This window comes from Perna viridis, chromosome 9, assembly GCF_037379345.1.
Source record: "Perna viridis isolate PV_CMFRI_1.1 ecotype Kerala chromosome 9, ASM3737934v1, whole genome shotgun sequence".
Taxonomy (NCBI): Eukaryota; Metazoa; Mollusca; class Bivalvia; order Mytilida; family Mytilidae; genus Perna; species Perna viridis.
In genome coordinates, this window is record NC_142453.1 from 33,206,905 (window position 1) to 33,228,290 (window position 21,386).

At 34.6% G+C, this 21,386-nt stretch overlaps 1 protein-coding gene across 1 annotated transcript; it reads right to left on the reverse strand.

Annotated features, from left to right (window-relative positions):
* Nucleotides 1-5,831: 5,831 nt before the first annotated feature.
* On the reverse strand, nucleotides 5,832-9,020 carry LOC148607896 (toll-like receptor 4). Its single transcript, XM_088546674.1, has one exon. It carries the CDS (start codon nucleotides 8,900-8,902, stop codon nucleotides 6,773-6,775), a length of 2,130 nt encoding a protein of 709 aa, XP_088402800.1. The 5' UTR covers nucleotides 8,903-9,020; the 3' UTR covers nucleotides 5,832-6,772.
* Between the last annotated feature and the right edge of the window lie 12,366 nt (nucleotides 9,021-21,386).

A 21,386-nucleotide genomic window follows, 5' to 3' on the forward strand; every position in this document is an offset into this window, starting at 1 on the left:
GGATAATTCTTCATCTAGTTCATTATTGCTATGTTCGTCTTCGTTGTTCTCCGTCAGTTGAATTCGTCAAGGTCCAAATAACATCTAACGTTCAAGGCTTCTGGCAACACCAGTGGAGGAAAAAATAAACGTCTGCCGCTATGTGGAGCATGTGAATTCGTAGCATTATTCTTAGTTGAACTTGCAACTTGTCATCAGTGGATAAAAACATTCATGGAAGAGATTGAAGTATATATATATATATCACCAGGGAAATATACTGTTAGTATTTCTTGTATTTCTTTACACTAATTATCAAGTGTGGACTTTCAACAACGTCAATACGTTATATATGGACCTGTTCAGATTATATTATTGTTCATCAGTAATTTTAGCTATCGTCACTAACCTTTGCACATTTTCGTCAATTACATGTTAAATTTTAAATATTAAATTATTGAATTATTGCATATTTAAATAATAGTCATTGTCTAACAAAATCAGTTTTATTATAATGGTGAATTTATTACCTTGCTGCAATGTACAATCTTCTGCTGTAAATAATACTACGTGCTTTTTGAGTTGTCGTTCTTTTTTAATGACAAGTACAGTAATGGCTTCGAGACTGCAACAGTTCAATAAATTTGGAAGGATAATAATCAGCATTGGAACGAACTTGAAGCATTCGATGTACGATGCTATAAATAGCTTTAAATATCAGACACTATTGTCAATATCCCTTATTGACACACTTTGTATAAGTATAGTTCTGACCGATAATTGGTCAATAACTTTTGCTGTCACCTCCCACAATCTTAAATATGAACGTGACTTAATGGGCTAACAGCATGAGCCTTACACTATTAAAATTCCACAAATGCAACGCAACCTCTGATGGAGTGCTTTCTTTCAATACTTTGCACTATTGACGGTCAATGAACATGGACTGGAATATTTAGTATTTAGTATGCATGCTTTAGAAAAAATCAGAATGCAAGTTTTGTTTTTGTTTTATTTTTTTGTTTTTGTTTCTGTTTCAATATTGTTTAATTCAAAATGGACCAGTTATATGTCCAAGTTCTGTAATAATGGCCCAACAATTAGGGTGCAATTAAACAAGACCAAGTCGATCACTAGACATATTAGAAAATAGTTTCGTTTTGCACATGACATACTCCTTCATGTTACTTTTCAGGTATACAGCAAAACTTAAATCATTGACAATTTCTGATGCATAAATTTAAATTTGATTTATATATTCTGTCACAATTAAAAATAAAATTTTCAAAATACTTTTTTAATTCATTTTGTTGGTTTATAATAATATAGTTAAAAATATAAACATGGAGTTTAAAATTTAATGAAGTATACTGGGAACAATTGGAGTTCACTGTTCTCTGAAAATGTCTAAAGTGCCTAACTCTATTATTTGGACTATTTCCATTACATTAAGTTGGTAGAGGTGGTGTTGTGTATACCATAATAAAGTCGTCATCATGAACTCGTGGATCGTTATGGTGTATCCATCTGCACCATGAAAACTGATTTATTCAACGGGTCATAGTTTTTTTCAGCGTATGCATGTGCTTTCAATGATTCTGTAGTTTACAGCTTTGTACTTTTCACCTTGTTTAATTAATGCTGGCCTGATGTTTGCACGTTGCCAGTCTTTTGGTATTTCTCGAGATGGTTTTGGTGAAAATTAATGTTAAAAATTTGTACAATATTGGTATGCAGTTCTTTTAATGCTCTGCTAATCATATTGTCAGGACCGCATGCTTTATGTGGATTGTCGTTTTGAAGACGCGTTGATTCTCGAGATGTTGAGTAATTTATGGTATTTTAGGGTGAGGACAGTCTGTCTTGAGATGTCTAGGTTTGTATCATTTGTAATTGGTTGTTTAAAATGTCTGCTTTTTTCTACTGTGTGTGTTACCAAAGTGCCATCTGGTTTGAGTGGTGCTATACCAGAATTATCAGTGTGTACATTTGCTGTAACTACTAGTAAATAGATTTTTTTTTTAATTTTGAGGTTTAGGTTGGTCTGGTTAAATGATGGGTAGATCAAAGATTTTTTTCCTGATGTAATCCCAGTATGCTTTAAGTTGTTTCTTCTGTATTTGTTTATTAAGCTGTTTCTACTTTTTGGGATTTTTCCTTTAGTGCATAAGCTTGTTTGAAATAAGTCAGCTTTTCTATTTTTTCCATGAAAGTCGATCAGCTCTAAATTTGACATTCTTTAAAGAAAACATAAGGTAAAGTCCAGTAACCTCTGATCGATAATTTGTAACGTTCTTTAAGTTTAAAAACAATTGTAAAAGTTGCGCCATTGATAAAATCGATTCCATATAAGTATCATAACCCTTTAAAAACATGGCCTAGATTGTAATGATGTTTTCTGTCGAATCGTAAGCTACTTTGGATGAAGCAGAGGTGGTTGACATATTGAGTATATATTTTTTATATTGGATATAAGTTTATTGAAAAGGATTTAAGTTTTGGAATGGTCACGACTGTGGCCTCATCATTATACAGACTTGTTGCTATCATTTTGGATATTGGTTTCCACAGACTCTTCATACCAGTTTGTGTTAAAAGTCAAGATGAAGAAAAACGATCATTTCTTCCACTACCGTTTGTCAACAAAGGTATAGATGCAATTAATTTGGCTAACATCTTCCGTCACAAAAAGTTACCAACAAAATTCCCCTTATTTCAAAGACAAATCCATACCAATTATTTCATATTCCTATAATTCACCCATTGCATCCAAACTTTTCAATTATAAAAGGCTATTGCAGAACCTCGAGATTGAGGACTTATAGGCTAAACCACATGACTGTTCTTGCAAAAACACTCCATTAAAATATGGTCCTTCTGATCACGTCGTTTTGGGAGATTTGTCAATCATCAATAATCAATCTCTGCGTAATATCCTTTCTAAAGGTCCCAAGTACCTTGAACCACGCTCCATAAATTGGAATTATAACTTTAAAGTTCTTATGGGTGCCGTGGACTACGCAAGAAAATGGATAAAACCAGAACAATAAGACATTGATTCTCTGTCAGAGTGGTTAAAGGCCGTGAGGTTCTTAATTTTGAAACGAACGAAAGTTTTAAGTAGGTCAATGAGTGCCAATGCTACATCAGTTTTCAATAACCCCGATGTAGCAAAAACATTGTCTACTATACATGACAAATATGTTGTCGTACCAGCAGACAAAGCACAAAACAACATTGTTTTGTCTGCCAAAGGTTCTACATACAATATTTATTATCAAAAGTAGACGTAGCAAATAATATCAGTGATAAGACCTACACTTCTACCACATTCTCCAATGAAGAGATTGTGGAAAACTATAAATCTGTGCTATCCACTTTTGGTATCTCTACCAAGGGCGATGATTGTGATTTACCGTCTATGTACTGGATTCCTAAACTCCACAAGAATCCATACAAACAACTCTACATAGCTGGATCTGATAAGTGTACCAACAAACCTCTTTCAAAACTTTTAACTTCTATACTCAAAGTTGTCAAAGAGGGTTTGCAATCCTACCACCACACTTGTTACTCCTGTAGTGGTATAAATTCAATGTGGATCCCAAAAAATTCGAAAGATCTTTTGGAAATAATCAGTTCAAGACTACTACCAGAATATATAATATCATTGAAACCTATGATTATGTGTTCGTATCAACACTGTATACTATTATTCCTCATACTCAGTTGAAATCCAAACTTAAAAACATTATACATCGTTGTTTTCCCAAAAAAGATGGTACACCTAGATGCAAATATATATTTCTTGGTAGAGATTCCTTATACTTTGTGAGAAGTAATTCCAAATCATCTTCCAAATATACATAGGAAGATGTTTACAAAATGCAGGAGATTTTTTAATCGACAACATATTTGTCCGGTGTGGTGGACTCGGTTTTCAACAAACGGTCGGCATTCCAAATGGGAACAAATTATGCTCCTTTACTTGCTGACCTATTACTTCACTCTTATGAGACTGATTTTATAGCTGATCGGATCCGAAAGAAAGAATATCGTTTAGCTAGATCCTTTAATCCCAGTTTGCGCTATATAGATGACGCATCATCTTTAAACAATCCTAAGTTTGGGGATTTGATAAACCGCATCTACCCCAAAGAACTTGAGATAAAGGATACTACAGACACTGTAAAGTCAGCCTCTTATCTTGATCTACACTTAGAGATCGATTATAAAGGAAAACTATTGACTAAACTTTACGACAAACGTGATGACTTTTCATTCAGAATTGTCAACTTTCCTTTCAGCTGTGGCTACATCCCTTCAGCACCTGCGTATGGAGTGTTCATATCACAACTCATATGTTATGCCAGAGTTTGCCGAAAATACGCAGACTTTTTGTTTCGCGCTAAAATTCTAACAAATAGGCTTCTGGAACAGGGTGACGTTGCTACAAGATTGAAGTCATCACTACAGAAGTTTTATGGCCGTCATCATGAACTCGTGGATCGTTATGGTGTATCCATCTGCGCCATGAAAACTGATTTGTTCAACGTGTTATAGTTTTTCTTTCCTCTTTTGTCTACCACGGACTTGACTTTTTCATGAGCAATTCAGCGGGTGTTTCTAGACAAGAGGAGGACACTTGCCCTACCGGTGCCCCTGGTCCATGCTCCCAGTTTTTAGTGGAGTCCGAGTTGCTCATTTTCATTAACATGTATGTACGATTTTAGTTACTTTATGTTCTTTGTTGTTCATGTCTTTTTTCCATGTCTAGTCTTTGTCCCTGGATTACATTCTTTTGATTACTGTTATAACCTTGGTTCCCTTGATTATTCTTTGATACAATAATCTGATTCAAATTAAGGAGGTTGACCTAAGGTCAGGGACATAACTGTTGCAATCAGTGATATGTTTGTATCATATTGAATTTCTTCAAAGCGTATCAAGCTTCCATTTGAATGCAAACGTTCCAATGATTTGTAAGAGTTGTTTCCCTTACCCTAGGTCTACATCCTTAAGATTCCATAAACAACCAAAGGCATCCGGATATAAAACTTTTAAGTGTTAGAAATAGCCTGAGCTTTCTAAGAAAGGTGCAAATTCTGAAGTATTCCTTCCACAAAAGATAGGAATATTTACTAACGTGTTGCCTTTAAGTCCTAGTCTTCTGTCTTCTGTGATTCAACCCAGACACGACACACACATCTATGTTTTCTATTCAAAAACTTTCACATGTGGAGTATGTTTCCTTTGTTTAGAAATTCTTGAATATTGTTTAGTTAAACACTTTGAATTTGTTTGAATTAAAAGCAGTGGATTTCACATAGAACAATGTCTTCTAATATTTTTGATTTTTTTTTTTTTTTAATAAAATGGAAATCGGCAAACTGAAAAATATATGCACCCAGTCAATAGAATCTGCCCCGAAAACTGCTAATTCCATTCGTTTTACGACTACCACGTTAAACAACTATTCTTTATCTGCTTATTCGAGGTTATATTTGGACAAATATTTTCTCGAGATAGCTTTGATATGTTAATTCATTCATTTAACACGTGAGATATAACATGAATACAAACTGACAAATTAAGTAGAAAACATGAATAAGTCTCATGTCCATACGCAAAATAAAGCAGAGATACATACAAACTACAAGTAGTTATTGTTAGTGTTATGAGTACGGTTTAATATAACATTAATGTGTACAAATTGGCCCAAAGGAATTATTAGTTATGACATTTCTAATCAAAATATAAATAAATTCACCGTGAAATAACCTTAGTAAATTAAATTACTTTTTATTTGTTCATAGCCGTTCCTTTTGTACAAATCACTTAACCATTGTATACCCCTACATTTGAAAGAGTAATCAAGGGAACCTAGGTTATAGCGGTAATCAAAAGAATGTAATCCAGGGGCAAAGACCAGACATGGAAAACAGACATACACAACGAAGGACATAAAGTAACTAAAATCATACATACAAAGTAACAAAAGCAAATGAGCTACTCGGACTCCACTAAAAATTGGGAGCATGGACCAGGTGCACCGGTAGGGTAAGCGTCCACTGCTTTTCTGAGCATTGCTCTTAATATGATTGATATCTCATTGAAAGATTTGTAAATTAGAAGGAAATGTATGATAGTGATTGTGATTTACTTACAGGTCAAAATTCTTCCATGTTAATATTTCCTGATATCGATTACAAATTTAACGCATGTAATAATATTTCTGATTAAGTATAAACCTATAAGCTACTCCACACCCCGGCCCCACACAAAATGACTGTAAACAAAGGCCTTTAAAAAAAATGTTCATTTTTTATTATGGATTTCACGAGTGTCCGACTCATTCGGACAACACAAAAACAAAGCAGTTCTAGTTGGTTAAAGAAAAAAGTAAAAAATAAAAAAGCAATACAAAAAACCTGTTGTTTGTGGCAGTTTGTTTTTTTTTAAAGTGCTGTTGTTCGTTGGTACCAATTTTCGTGGTTTTCGTGGGTAGGCAAAACGAAAAGGAGATTTCCATTGACATGTACACGGAAAACCTCAAAACCACTAATTCAAGAATACACGAACCTGTATTTCTTCCCTTATCCACAAAAATTGGTATCTACGAATTAAAGTACTCCCAAAGTATGAAATTTTGTGTTTTAAATTATCTTAACAACTCTTCGTTTAAATTATTCATGCCAATACGATTTATAAGACGACCCATAGCAATATTTTGATGTGCATTAAAAGTTTGAATATTTGTTAAGTCGAATCAAAATTGTATATAAATGTTTAATCACAAAATTGATACAGGTGGCAAATTCAATGGTTTGTTGATGCTCTTAATGACTGTCGTCCAAAACAGTTTTTCTCCAACGCCGTTCTTGTAGATAATGAAAGGTGTCGTTACTAACAATGTACGCAGACTCCTTGTCATGTGACTAGAATCAACTTCCTTATACATTATGATAATAAGTGCCTCGTTTCCGCTTCGTCGCTTCCGTTCGTGGACGAGATCCAATTCCCACTGGCACCATTCGCTTTTAGCAAATTTGTTGGATACAACAACAATAATCTTCCAAGAATCGTCCATGCATTCGCTGATGTTATCGGTAATAGGCAATCCAACTGTAAAATCACGATGATGGACACAAACTCTGATTCCATCGATTTCCAGCTTTTTTAGAAGGGTATTATGAACCCAATATCTGTCGTCCTCACAATACACTATGAACACGTGGTATTTGAAGTCATTTCCTGACGGGATCGGCATGTACCCTTTCCTTATAAGCATCCGTGATCGTAGGAAGTACAGTATGTTTCTTATGTTAATTTGGCACTGAAATGTGGTAACGATGATTAAAAACACTGTTACAATGACGGAACACACTGATATAAGGATTATATTGAAGACACTCAACGGATAACATTCTTTAGTTGATGGATAATATTTTGCTAGATGTAAATATTTTCTTTCTTTTGGAGATGCACACACATAACGATATGACCATCCTAGTAGTTTTCGGTTAAAGTTCTTCGAATGCAACAAGTCCAAAAACCATTTTAATTCACATGTACATGCGAATGGGTTGTCTGAAATCCCAATTTGTTTTATTGAGTTCAATACGTACTCTGGGAACGACGTTGAATTAATAACCCTAATATTGTTACCATTTAAAAGAAGAGTTGAAAGATTTTTCAGATCGGAAAACGTTCCTTCAGACCACTCTTCGATTTTGTTTCCAATTAAATTAATCGATTCTAAACTGGGCATGCTTGTAAAAAATCCATCGGGTATTCGCGATAATCCGGTAGTACTTAATTGAAGATTTTTCAGGTTATTGAAGTGGGAAAACAATTTTAAAATATTGTCGTCTTCCTTAGGAAGAAAGTTCTTGCTCAAATCGATATCAGATAACCTTGGTAAATCTTTGAAAACTAGCTTCGGACTATAAAAATTGCTACGATCGAACCGAAATCCACATTGCCGAAAGCGAAGGATCTTCAAAGTTTTTGAGGCAAAAGCTGCTGAAGGCAAACTTTTTAATCTCGGAGTAAAACTTAATGACAAAGTTTCTAATTGCGATATGTAAGAAAATGCGTTTCTTTTTAATATAGTTATTGGATTCGAATCGAGCAAAAGCTTCCTTAGATTCCACAAGCATTCAAAGGAATTTGAATCAATCAGTGACAAGGTATTTGCAGAAATGTCCAGTGTGACTAGATTTGGTGCAAATCCTGCATTGTTTTCTCCACAAAACTGGGGAATTTCCTTTAATTTGTTGCCTTTAAGATCGAGTTTCGTCACAGACCTTAACCCACTTACATCTATAGATTGTATGCCGCAGTCTGCACATGATAGTTTTATTCGTTTTGCTTTAAGATTCTGCAAAATTGATGTATTTAAATGTAAGAACTTGTTCGAATTTAACGAAATAGACAGCTCGTTGGTACGTTTTAAACCAGTGAACATATCGACCGGAAGTGCTGACCATCCATTTGATTTTAACGCTATAGTCCTAATACGTGTTGTATTTAAATTGTTTAGAATTGACTGTACCAATGTGCCACTCAGATTCCTTTCCTGTGATATCTCTAAAGCAACAAGTTCGTCAAAATCAACCAAGGCATTCTCTGAAATGATCGTAAATGAATTTTTCTCTAATATCAATCTAGTGATTCTATTCGTAGATATATTTCGAAACGTTCCTCGTGTCAAAATTGAAAATAAACTACATTTTATATCCAAAGTAGTGATTGTTTTTGGAAGAGGCGGTATATATGGTAACCCTTTACAACGTGCAATTGTATCTCCCTTAAAAGTACATCGTCTGTTGTCTGCATGTTTTGGGCAAGCATGGTAAAGTTGAGCTGAAAATACAGATCCCACGAATGCAAACAGTACACTAAAACATGACATCTTCATTTGCTTTGTGATTCATAAATCATGCCACTTTTTATCGGCCTTTTAGCGGTTACATCCACTACAAAGTATTCAAATGCTATATTTACAAATATCTAGTACGCGCGCAAGTATGTAAGTTACAGTTTCTGTGAGAACGGAAATAGACAATGTTTTCTAAAACGGAAAATCAATTCTAAATCAATTTTATTTTCATTTTACTTTAGTATCTGTCCATTTGAAAATCATGCAAATATATTTTTTATCTTAATCACGGAAGTCTGTCTCTTGAAAAATTACCCATACACTGCAAACCTTTATTATTGTACACCAAGCTCAAGCTCGTGAACAATAAGCAAGTGCGGGAAAACTTCTATATTTAAAAACCAAAAAAACTCAACTAACAATGGACTATGCCGTTTTATCAATTAATTATTGTAATTTGTGGATTGTTTCATGTTTTCGTGATGAATTATTTAAACAGTGCTGTATATACATTTAGGTGAGTTGTTTTTCATTTTAAATTATTTGATTGATATTGAAATGTTGTAAAAGAACATTTTGAATGTTACATTTCTTACGTTTCTCTATGCATAAAATGCATTTGAAAAACTTACGGGTGATTTTATTATTATTACTATTTTGGGAGAGTAATCAATGGGACCAGGTATATAACGGTAATCAAAAGAATACAATCCAGGAACAAAGACCAGACATGGAAAACATGCATACACAACAAAGAACGTAAAGTAACTAAAATCATACATACAAACGATATTCTTTCTTTCGGATCAGATCAGCTATAAAGTCAGCCTAATAAGAGTGAAGGAATAAGTCAGTAAAGGAGCCCAATTTGTTCACATTGGAAAGCCGATCATTTGTTGAAAAACACGTCCACCACACTGGACAAATATGTTGTCGATTAAAAATTCCAGCATTTTGTAAACATCTTCCTCTGTATATTTGGAAGATGATTTGGAATTATTTCTTACAAAGTATGAGGAATCTCTACCAAAAACTATATATTTGTATCTAGGTGTATCCTCTTTTTTGGAAAAACAACGATGTATAAGTTTTTAAGTTGGGATTTTAACTGAGTATGGGGAATAGAAGTATACAGTGTTGAAAAAATCATAGGTTTTAATGCTATTATATTCAGATAATAGTCTTGAACTGATTGTCCCCAAAAGATCTTTCGAATTTTTCAGGATCCACATTGAATTAATACCACTACGGGAGTAACAAGTGTTGTGGTAGGACTGTAAACCCTCTTTGACAGTTGTGAGTATAGAAGTTAAAAGTTTTGAAAGATGTTTGGTGGTACATTTTGCAGATCCAGCTATGAAACGTTGTTTGTATGGATTCTTGTTGAGTTTAGGAATCCAGTACGTAGACGATAAATCACAATCATCGTCCTTGGTAGAGAGACCAAAAGAGGATAGCACAGATTTATAGTTTTCCACAATCTCTTCTTTGGAGAGTTTGGTAGAAGTGTAGGTCTTATCACTGACATTATTTTCTACGTCTACCTCTGATAATAAACATTGGTGTAAAACCTTTTGCAGACAAAAACAATGTTGTTTTGTGCTTTGTCTGCTGGTACGGCAACATATTTGTCATGTATAGTAGACAATGTTTTTGCTACATCGAGGTCTTAGAAAACCGATGTAGTCTTGGCACTCATCGATCTACTTAAAACTTTCATTCGTTTCAAAATTAAAGACCTCACGGCCTCTAACCACTCTGACAGAGAATCAATGTCTTCTTGTTCTCGTTTTATCCATATTAGAGAGGGTGTTGAGACAAATACTTGTGTTTGAACTTTGGCTGGAAATGGATTTAAAAATTGAAAATTGATAATCTAATTATTCAAATCATGGTTTTTATTTTCATCTTGACTATTCTTTACTACTATTTTATTTTTGTATATTTCTTTTTTGCATGATTCTTAGTCGGTCTTATCTTTGGAAATACATTATTTCCGGAAAGTTTCAAAACGGAAATACATGGGTTATGATTCTGGTGTGTTTATAATAACATTCATAAACAAAATTATGGTAATTGATCTCATAATATCGTATTGAATAGTTTAATTATAGCCATCGGATTCAATTTCTAACAATTTTCGTCTGACGCTGTGTATGAAGTTTTCAAGTAACAACTCACCCTTAAGTTATGTCAGAGCTTTCCGAAACTACCCGGACTTTTTGTACAGCGCTAGACTTCTTACAATTAATCTTCTGGAACAGAGTTATGTTGCTACAAGATTAAAACAATCAATACAAAAGTGTCATTTTCGTCATCGTGAACTCGTATAGATCGCTATGGTGCATCCATCTGCACCGTGCGAACCGATATTTTCACGGTTATAGTTATCATGTCCTCTCGTCTACCTCGGACGTGACATTTTATTAGCAACTCGGCTAGTGTTTCTAGAAAATCCGACCGGTGCACCTGGTCCATGCTCTAAGTCTTAGTGGAGTCCGGCTCATTTACATCTGTACCTAGGTCCGTATTATTTTTGTTATTTCATGTCCTTTGTTGTGTCTATTTTCCTTGTAAAGCCCTTATCCTTTGATTATGTGCTTTTTGAACACTGTTCACATCCTAATTCCCTTGATTTCACTTAGCAACAATGCATTTATGAAGCTTTACTTACGTAAGACAAAATGCAGTGCGCTCATCAATAGACTTACTGTCATCAAAAATTGTTCGGTTAAAACACGGATGTATATCTTTAATCTAGTCAAGACTGAAGATTAAAGTTTTACATGGTCAAAGTTTAAATCATGAGCAAAATCTTTATACTTTTCTGATTTGGCAAGAGACAGCACGGTTCTTAGAATTGTGTGTATAAAAGCAAAACTCAGTTGAAGATTTGAATGAAAAAGTTGTTCAAAATTGGAAGCATCCCTTGTACTCGAAGTACTGTTACCTTTACAGATACAGAAGCTAAATTCCTAAAACTACTTTTGTGATGTAATGCTTTTGTTGGGACACCACTTTTTACCTCACCTGGCCAAAGGCTAAGTGAGCTTATGCCATCACGTCGTATACAAATTTTTAAAAAAATCTTCTCCTCTGAAACTACTGGACTGACAGGTATTAAACTTGGCATGATTGTTCCTTCGGGTGTTCTGCACAAAATGACCGTTGGGATTTTTGACATGGCCGATGTTATTAAAAATAGAACATAGGGGTCAGATTGCAGTTTTTTTTGCAAATAACTCAAAACCCGTTGCCTTTAGCAAATTTCTGTCTGGATAATATTGTTTAGCATCATGAGACGGACCTATGCCAAAATTTTCAAAACGATTGGTCAACTGATATAGGAGTTACGGCCCCTGAAACAGTTTTTTTGTATTTTCGCATGTGCAACTTTGAAAATCTTCTTCTCAAAATCCATTACACTGAATTCAATGAAAGTTTGCATATATGTTCCGTAGAGTATCCCACACAAATTCGTCGTTGGAATTGTTGATTCATGAAAAAACATGGCCGACATTACTAAAAATAGAACATAGGGGTCAGATGGCAGTTTTTGCAAATAACTAAAAAAGTGTTGTCTTTACCAAAGTTCTGGCATGGGTAAAATTGTTAAGTATCATGAGAAGGACCTATGCCGAAATTTTCAAAACCATTCATTGACTAATGTAGGAGTTACGACCCCTGAAACAGTTTCTTTTGTTGTTTTTTTTTCACATGTACAACTTTGAAAATCATCTTCTCTAAAACCATTTAAGATCATTGAATGAAAATAAGCATGATAGTTCTTTAGTGTATTGTGCTCTAAACGACTGAATAGATATGGCTGCCTGTACTAAAAATGGAACTTAGGGGTCATAAGACAGGTTTTTGAAAAAAATTTAAAAAATTGTTGCCTTTAGCAAAATTCTGGTCAGTATCATGAAAATACTATGAAAAGCATTTCCTGCATTTCATAATTTAGTTGATTTTAACTTAGCCTGTCTTATTCCTCAAGTTTTTTTCAAATAAGCAAATGGTGAGCGATTCAGGCTCTCTTGAGCCTCTAGTTTACTGATAATATCCATAGGACACATATTTTGTTTTATATAGGAATTACCCTGTCTGTCTGTCTGTCCGTCCGTCTGTCCAGATACTTTGTAAGCGCATCTCCTCCCATACTGTTCAAGGGATTTCAATGAAACTTCAAATGAAGCTTATACACAATGTGTAGATTTGCACACTACGCAAGAAATGGATAAAATGAGAAAAAGAAGACATTGATTTCTCTGTCAGCGTGGGTGAAGCCTGTGAAGTTTTTAATTTTGAAACGTATACAAGTTTTAAGGAGGTCAATGAGTGTCAATGTCACATCAGTTTTTAAAGACCCCGATGTAGCAAATACATTGTTTAATGTACATGACAAATATGATGTTGTACCAGCAGACAAAGCCAAAAACAACATTGTAATTTTGTCTGCAAAACGTTTACACCCAATATTTATTATCAGAAGTAGACATAGAAGACAATAGCAGTAATGAGACCTATAATGTTACAACACTCTCCAAAGAAGAGATGGTCAAAAACCATAAATCTGTACTATCCTATTTTGGGTTCTCTACCAAAGACGATGACTGTGATCTACCGTCTATGTACTGGATTCCTAAACTCCACAAGAGTCAATACAAACAACGCTACATAGTTGGATCTGCAAAGTGTACCACCAAATCTCTTTCAAAACTTTTAACTTCTATACTCACAGCTGTCAAAGAGGGTCTCCAGTCCTACCACGACACTTGTTACTCCTGTAGTGGTATATTAATTCAATGTGGATCCTGAAAAAATTGAAAGATCTTCTGGAAATTATTATCAGAGTACAACAGCATTAAATCTATGTTTTTCAACTCTGTATACTTCTATTCCCCATACTTAATTAAAAAACCTTGACTCAAAAACATTATGCAAAAGACGGTGTATCTAGATACAAATATGTACATCTTGGTAGAGATTCCTCATACTTTGTATAATTCAAAATCATCTTCTAAATATACCAAAGAAGATGTTTTCAAAATGCTGGAAGTTTTAATCGACAACATATTTGTCCAGTGTGGTGGACTCGTTTTTCAACAAACGGTCAACATTCCAATGGGAACAAATTGTGCTCTTCAACTGGCTGACATATTTCTTTACTCTTATGAGGCTGACTTTAAAGCTGACTTGACCCAAAAAAAGGAACATCATTTAGCTATATCCTTTAACCTCAGTTTCCGCTATATAGATGACGTATTATCTTTAAACAAACCTAGTTCTGGGGATTTGATGCATCGCATCTACTCCAAAGAACTTGAGATAAAGGATACTACAGACACTGTGAAGTCAGCCTCTTATCTTGACCTACACTTAGAAATCGATCGTAAAGGAAAACTATTGACCAAACTATACGACAAACGCGATGAATTTTCATTCAAAATTGTCAACCTTCCTTTCATTTGTGGTAACATCCCTTCAGCACCTGCGGATGGAGTTTTCATATCACAACTCATACGTTCTGCCTGAGCTTGTCGTAACTAGGCAGCCTTTTTGTATCGCGCAAGACTTCTGACAATTATACTTCTGAAACAGGGTTATGTTGCTACAAGATTGAAGTCGTCACTACAGAAGTTTTATAGTCGTTGTCATTGTCGTTATGGTGTATCCATGCAAACTGATTTCTTCGACGGGTCATAGTTTTCCTTTGCTCTTTTGTCTTCCTGGACTTCATTTTTGAAGAGCAACTCGGCGGATGTTTCTAGAAAAAACAGGGGACGTTTACCCTACCGGTGCACTTGGTCTATGCTCCAAGTTTTTAGTGGAGTCCGATTTGCTCATTTACTTTCGTTACTTTGTATGTATTATTTTGGGTATTTTATGTTCTTTGTTGTGTATGTCTGTTTTCCTTGTCTGGTCTTTGTTCTTGGATTACATTCGTTTGATTTCCGCTAAAATCTTGATTACTCTTTCACCTAAAAGCACCTTACCAACCATCTAGTGCATATAGAAATGTGATGGTTGCTGATGTTCTATGGGAATCCCGACTCAAAGTATTATATTTAGGCAAAATATGTCGTAAATGCATTTCAACGTTTTTTGTTCAAAATTTTTGTACTTTTCATCTATCCAAATTTTCACAAATTGCATTTTTTGGGACCCAATAAGAGTTTTTTCTAAAGACTCCAATGAAAATTCCGGACATGTGGACACTTTTTGGGCAGAATCCTGGGTTGTTTTGATGACTATTTACAAACTTTAAAAAACAGGTTGTACACATGATTCAAATAATTTTGCATGAGCGTACGGGTTTAATGTGTTATATCAATTAATAATGAATAATCCTAGCAATAAATACATACTATCATATACATGCCCTTGAATTAAATTATACGCTTTTGTACATTTTTTTGCATTATAAGTGATGGCTTAAAAATTATAACGTTTACTCAATACACACCCTTAGATCTAAATCACATTCGGCATCCTTACTCGGAGCCCACTTGAAGTTTAGCTGAAATTTATGATTTAACCATCCACCTACATCTATATCACCCCTCGGTGGCCTACGAGTGATATGGGCGAGGCGTCTCGGGTTGATACAGCATGGTATGTATAAGTTGAAGACGAGCTATAAAACCATCATTGAGTAAAATACAAGTAATGGCCCAATAAATTGTGTTAAGTTGCCTTCCAAATTTATATACAACATCATTTCATAATATTTAAACGGTGAATAATACTATGGTATGATCATCTACCCCTTCCACAGTCGTCTACTATTGGTCCCACCCACGAGCGGCAAAGAAGACCATCATGCATTGCCCAAGCGTTATCCGAAATTAAAATTAAAATCCGTGGACACACAGCCGTGGGAAATGCAGGCGAAACATCATGAGTACAAGGAAACCAAGGAAATTCAACTCCACCAAAGTTCTGTAAAACTTTCATTAAATTCAATTTAGTGGTGTAGGACAAGTAACGAGTAAGAGATGAGCGTACCCCTCTGCATAACGAGAAGATGTAAGACAACCCTATCTCTAAAAGAAAACTACCATTTGATTTTTATGGGAGGAACTTGAATCAAATTGAATTAAAAAGGCAGGATTGCAATTTTCAAGAAATAAAAAGGCAGGACGGCCCGTAAGAAAAAAATATAAAGCCTGAATCGCTCACCTGGTCTCAAACAGTCTTTTAAGCTTTATAAAGATGGACTTCTGACCTTACACAGTTATCCATCAGGTTTTCAATTTACAAAATAAATCTCTCGTATAATTTTTTGGACTATTCAAGAGCAATAACTCCACCATCAATCAACAGATCTTCTTAAAAAATTCGGTCCGTCTCATCGTGCTTATCAATTTTACCCCATGAATACTTGGCTGAACCCATTGGTTTTCAAGTATTTTCACAGATCATCAGTGTTTAGTAATAGTGACCATGTTTTTCGACAGATAAAAAATCTCTTCACACAGATTGTTAAGGATAACAATCATGCCATGTTTGGTTACAGTCCATCCTACTAGTAGTCTCAGAGACAAGATTTCCAAAGTTGGAAATGTAAAATTCGGCAAAAATCCTTTTCAGGACACATTACTCATTCATCTGTCGACGGATCTTTCTGAAAATGTTGGCATGGGTCCGACTCACCATGCTGAACAACTTCACTCATTTCGCTACACCCAACTGTCTTTGAGTTATTTGCATAATTCTGCAATTTGATCCTCATGGTCAATTTTAGGAACGGAAGTTTTTGCAAGATCAAAAATCCCCACGCATAGACTGTTAAAGATGCTCAACATAACATTTATGAAAAATGTTTTAATCAATCCATTTGTTTCAGAGAAGATTTTCAAAGTTCGAAATGCAAAATTCGGTAAATAATCCACTTCAGGACCCATAACTCATTCATTAGTGAACGAGACTTTCTGAAAATTTCGGCATGGGTAATCTCATCATGCTGAAAGAGTAATCGAGGGGACAAAGGTTATAGCGGTAATAAAAAATGTGATCCAGGGACAAAGACCAGACATGGAAACAGACATACACAACAAAGAACATAAAGTAAATAAAATCATACATACAAAGTAACAAAAGCAAATGAGCAACTCGGGCTCCACTAAAAACTGGGAGCATGGACCAGGTGCACCGGTAGGGTAAGCGTCCTCTGCTTTTCTAGAAACACCCGCCGAGTTGCTCATAAAAAGTCAAGTCCGGGGTAGACGAAAGAGGAAAGAAAAACTATGACACATTGAACAAATCAGTTTTCATGGCGCAGATGGATACACCATAATGATCCACGAATTCATGGTGACGACCATAAAAATTTTGTAGTGACGACTTCAATCTTTTAGCAACATAACGCTGCTCCAGAAGCCTATTTGTTAGAATTCTAGCGCGATACAAAAAGTCTGCGTAGTCTCGGCAAGGTCTGGCAAAACTTATGAGTTGTGATATGAAAACTCCATCCGCAGGAGCTGAAGGGATGTTAACACAAATGAAAGGAAAGTTGACAATTTTGAATGAAAATTCATCACGTTTGTCGTAAAGTTTAGTCAATAGTTTTCCTTTACAATCGATCTCTAAGTGTAGGTCAAGATAAGAGGCTGACTTCACAGTGTCTGTAGTATCCTTTATCTCAAGTTCTTTGGGGTAGATGCGATGTATCAAATCCCCAAAACTAGGATTGTTTAAAGATAATACGTCATCTATATAGCGGAAACTGAGATTAAAGGATCTAGCTGAACGATATTCTTTCTTTCGGATCAGATTAACTATAAAGTCAGCCTCATAAGAATGAAAGAATAGGTCAGCAAGTAGAGGAGCACAATTTGTTCCCATTGGAATGTCGACCGTTTTTGAAAAACTAGTCCACCACACTGGACAAATATGTTGTCGATTAAAAATTCCAGCATTTTGTAAACATCTTCTTCTGTATATTTGGAAGATGATTTGGAATTATTTCTTACAAAGTATGAGGAATCTCTACCAAGAACTATTTATTTGTATCTAGGTGTACCATCTTTTTTGGAAAAACAACGAAGTATAATGTATTTAAGTCGGGATTTTAACTGAGTATGTGGAATAGAAGTATACAGTGTTGAAAATCATAGGTTTTAATGCTATTATATTCAGATAATAGTCTTGAACTGATTGTCTCTTAAAGATCTTTCGAGTTTTTCAGGATCCACATTGAATTAATACAACTACGGGAGTAACAAGTGTTGTGGTAGGATTGCAAGCCCTCTTTGACATCTATGAGTATAGAAGTTAAACGTTTTGAAAGAGGTTTGGTGGTATATTTCGCAGATCCAGCTATGTAACGTTGTTTGTATGGATTCTTGTGGAGTTTAAGAATCCAGTACATAGACGGTAAATTACAATCATCGTCCTTGGTGGAGAGACCAAAAGAGGATAGCACAGATTTATGGTTTTCCACAATTTCTTCTTTGGAGAGTGTGGTAGCAGTATAGGTCTTATCACTGCTATTATTTTCTACGTCTACCTCTGATAATAAACATTGGATGTAAAACGCAATGTTGTTTTGGGCTTTGTCTGCTGGTACGGCAACATAAAACAATTTAAATTTCTATCAGATTTTATCTAAACCCCACTGCTTTTGTGTTATTCCTAAAATTCTGAAATTTTACTCCTATTGTCTAACTTAAGTAACGGTGGTCACGTTTTTTGCCCGATCAAAAATCCCCTACATTGTAACGGACGACAGGCACATGGTGATGGCAATTATAGTGCACATGGTCTTTCGGTCAGGTGAACCAAAAAAGCAGTACCTCTATTTCTTCAACGCAAAAAGGCAGGAAGAAAATTTAATCACCATCCCACCACCATAGAAATCAAATGCTGACCCTATTACATGTAACTATAACTGACAAAATCCATAATTATGGTGTTTCATTATAATGGCAAAACATATATTAACCGATTAACAAGATATTTACAGTAGCTCAAATAAAACTTATATATGGGTTTAAAAAAGTTTAAAAAGATACTAGATGGACTTTGTCTTTCATTTATAAAAACATAACGAGAATAGGTACGGTGAATATATGTCAAAAAGACAACAATCCCACCGGGATGAAAATGTCAGCCCAAAGCCACCCATTGGCCTTCAATGAACGGCAAAGAAACCCTCACACCACAGGGCAGGCTGCAGCTGGCCCCAAAACATCATTATTCACAGGTACAGTGAAAGAGTTGCCTCTATATACTCAAGAAACATAAATAAACAGATGTTTTAACGGATTTATTTGATACAAAATATTGGCAAACAATATACCGAAGCAACATGGAAAGACAATTCAAAGATACAAAAATCAAATACATAACTATAACTTAAAACGGGGGCGGATCCCGGCACTTTAAAAAGAAGGGGTGCCAGCTGAGGTTCCTCAGAAAAAGGGGATGCTAGGACATACTTTGCCTTTTTTGTCGATTTTACACATGAAAATGACAATTTTTTCAATAAAATGAAGAGGTGCCGACCCCCTGCATCCTCCGCTGAATCTGCCACTGTAAAAGCAGGAAACAGAGACGATATATACATACACAATGTAGCTAATAGAATAAAATACTGTTAGTGTAGACAATAGGTCTATATAAAATAAAACTGAAGATATTAATGTATATTATAATTTGGTAATAATTCATGTTCTGTAATAGAGAAGGTATATAACAATAATTATTATATATGCTTAAACTGAATTGAACTGAACAAATATATCTGATGTAGTTTGGAGCTTAGTCAAGTGAATGGTACACGACTCGTGGAAGCCTTAACTGTCCCTTTCTCGATCATTGTCATAGATATGATTCTGTTTTAAGGCCAAGAAAAAAACATAAGTCTGTTTTAGGTTTCACAGAATGAAAATTCATATGATAGGTTGGTGAAATCATTTATTTTTTTTTAAATTATTTTATATTGACAATTACGGGAGGGCTTTTTTTACTTTAATAGTCACAGAAATGATAGTTTAGCGGCGTTTTATCAAAAATACCATAATAAATGTGCTAGGGTAGGGAAAAATAGGGTCGATAATGTAACCTTTAACATATATTTTTTTTTGCTGAACATAAGATGCTATTGTTATCAAAGTAAATGTAAGTTTGCAATATATAAAATCAGTCAGAAAAAAATGGTAGAAAGTCAGCAATTTCAATTTTTTAGTATATATTGTAACATCCATTCTGACACTACTACATACAACTACGCTAGCTTGAACCAATACATATTTACAAGATGAATCTGTTGAATTCGAAATTGGAAATTGTATGCCACACATACACTCCCTGTTGTTTGCAAGCCAGCAATATTGCCTACCGCACGCGGCGGCCATACATGTACATCATCACGATGTTTCTGCATTACTTACCACGGAGGTGCTTTGCTATTCGGCTGTTACCTTTTGGAAATTTGCTCCAGGGAAACATCAGGAAAGTCTTCATTCATTGATTCAACACATACTAAATATTTTAAGGTGTCATTTTCTATGGCAAGCTGAAGTGGACAAAAGGCCATATTTTTTAATATCAAAAAAATATTTTAATATTAGAAAATGAACTGTTAATTTACGAGATTAAATTGTTAATATCAGAAATTTCTTATATTAATCCTTTTGCTAATATTAGAATCTTGCTGAATTTTAATATTCGATCATTTTTAATGAAAAAAAAATAAATAAAATAGGGTTTTTTTGTCCACTTTGGCTTGACATAATTTTTCAGTATTTTGTACAAAACACCGCTTGCAGGAGAAGCCTTCGGAATTAATTTATTAAATATATCAATTTTAATATTATGCAGTGAAATCTTTGTAATTTAACGGTTATCGTTTTGGTAAAGTACCAACTCTCATCACGAAATATTTTTGTTTCTATGTTACAGACATCTCTTGTCGTATGTTACGGCCACCCTTAGAAAAAAAAAAAGATTCTTCGTTACAATTATTCCGCCGATATTTTTACCTTCTAATTTCTCATTAATCATACAATTCACCCATATGCTTCCCGCTTCAAATATCAAGCATTTTGTGAAAGTCTAACTATTAGTCATATTTTTTTTGTTGGAATAACTTGAAAAGACAACTTTATTCAACCGAGTTTCCATCCTCCATTTTGTGATGACAGTAACGACTGTTACGGTCATCCGCTTTACCCCAGGAAACATTGTTATAATACCAGCAAATCGAAACTACTTCCTCTTCTAAACATACCATCCTGGGTGTCATTAAACAAAGAATTAATGACCATTGTTTGCAAAATGCTAAAATATTTGAGTCACAAATGCTATATTTTTATCAGGTTGTTTACACAATGGGTCAAAGACCCCCTTATGTTAATATTTTGAAACAAACAGACACGAAAGTGCTGCTACATGTAAAGTTAGTTAGTGCCCATCCTCTGATGAGTGAAATATTTAAACATCCCTAAAACAAAAAGGTATTGTACCTTATGCTTTGAACATGAAAAGCATTTTCTTTTGGAATGTGAAGATAATAATT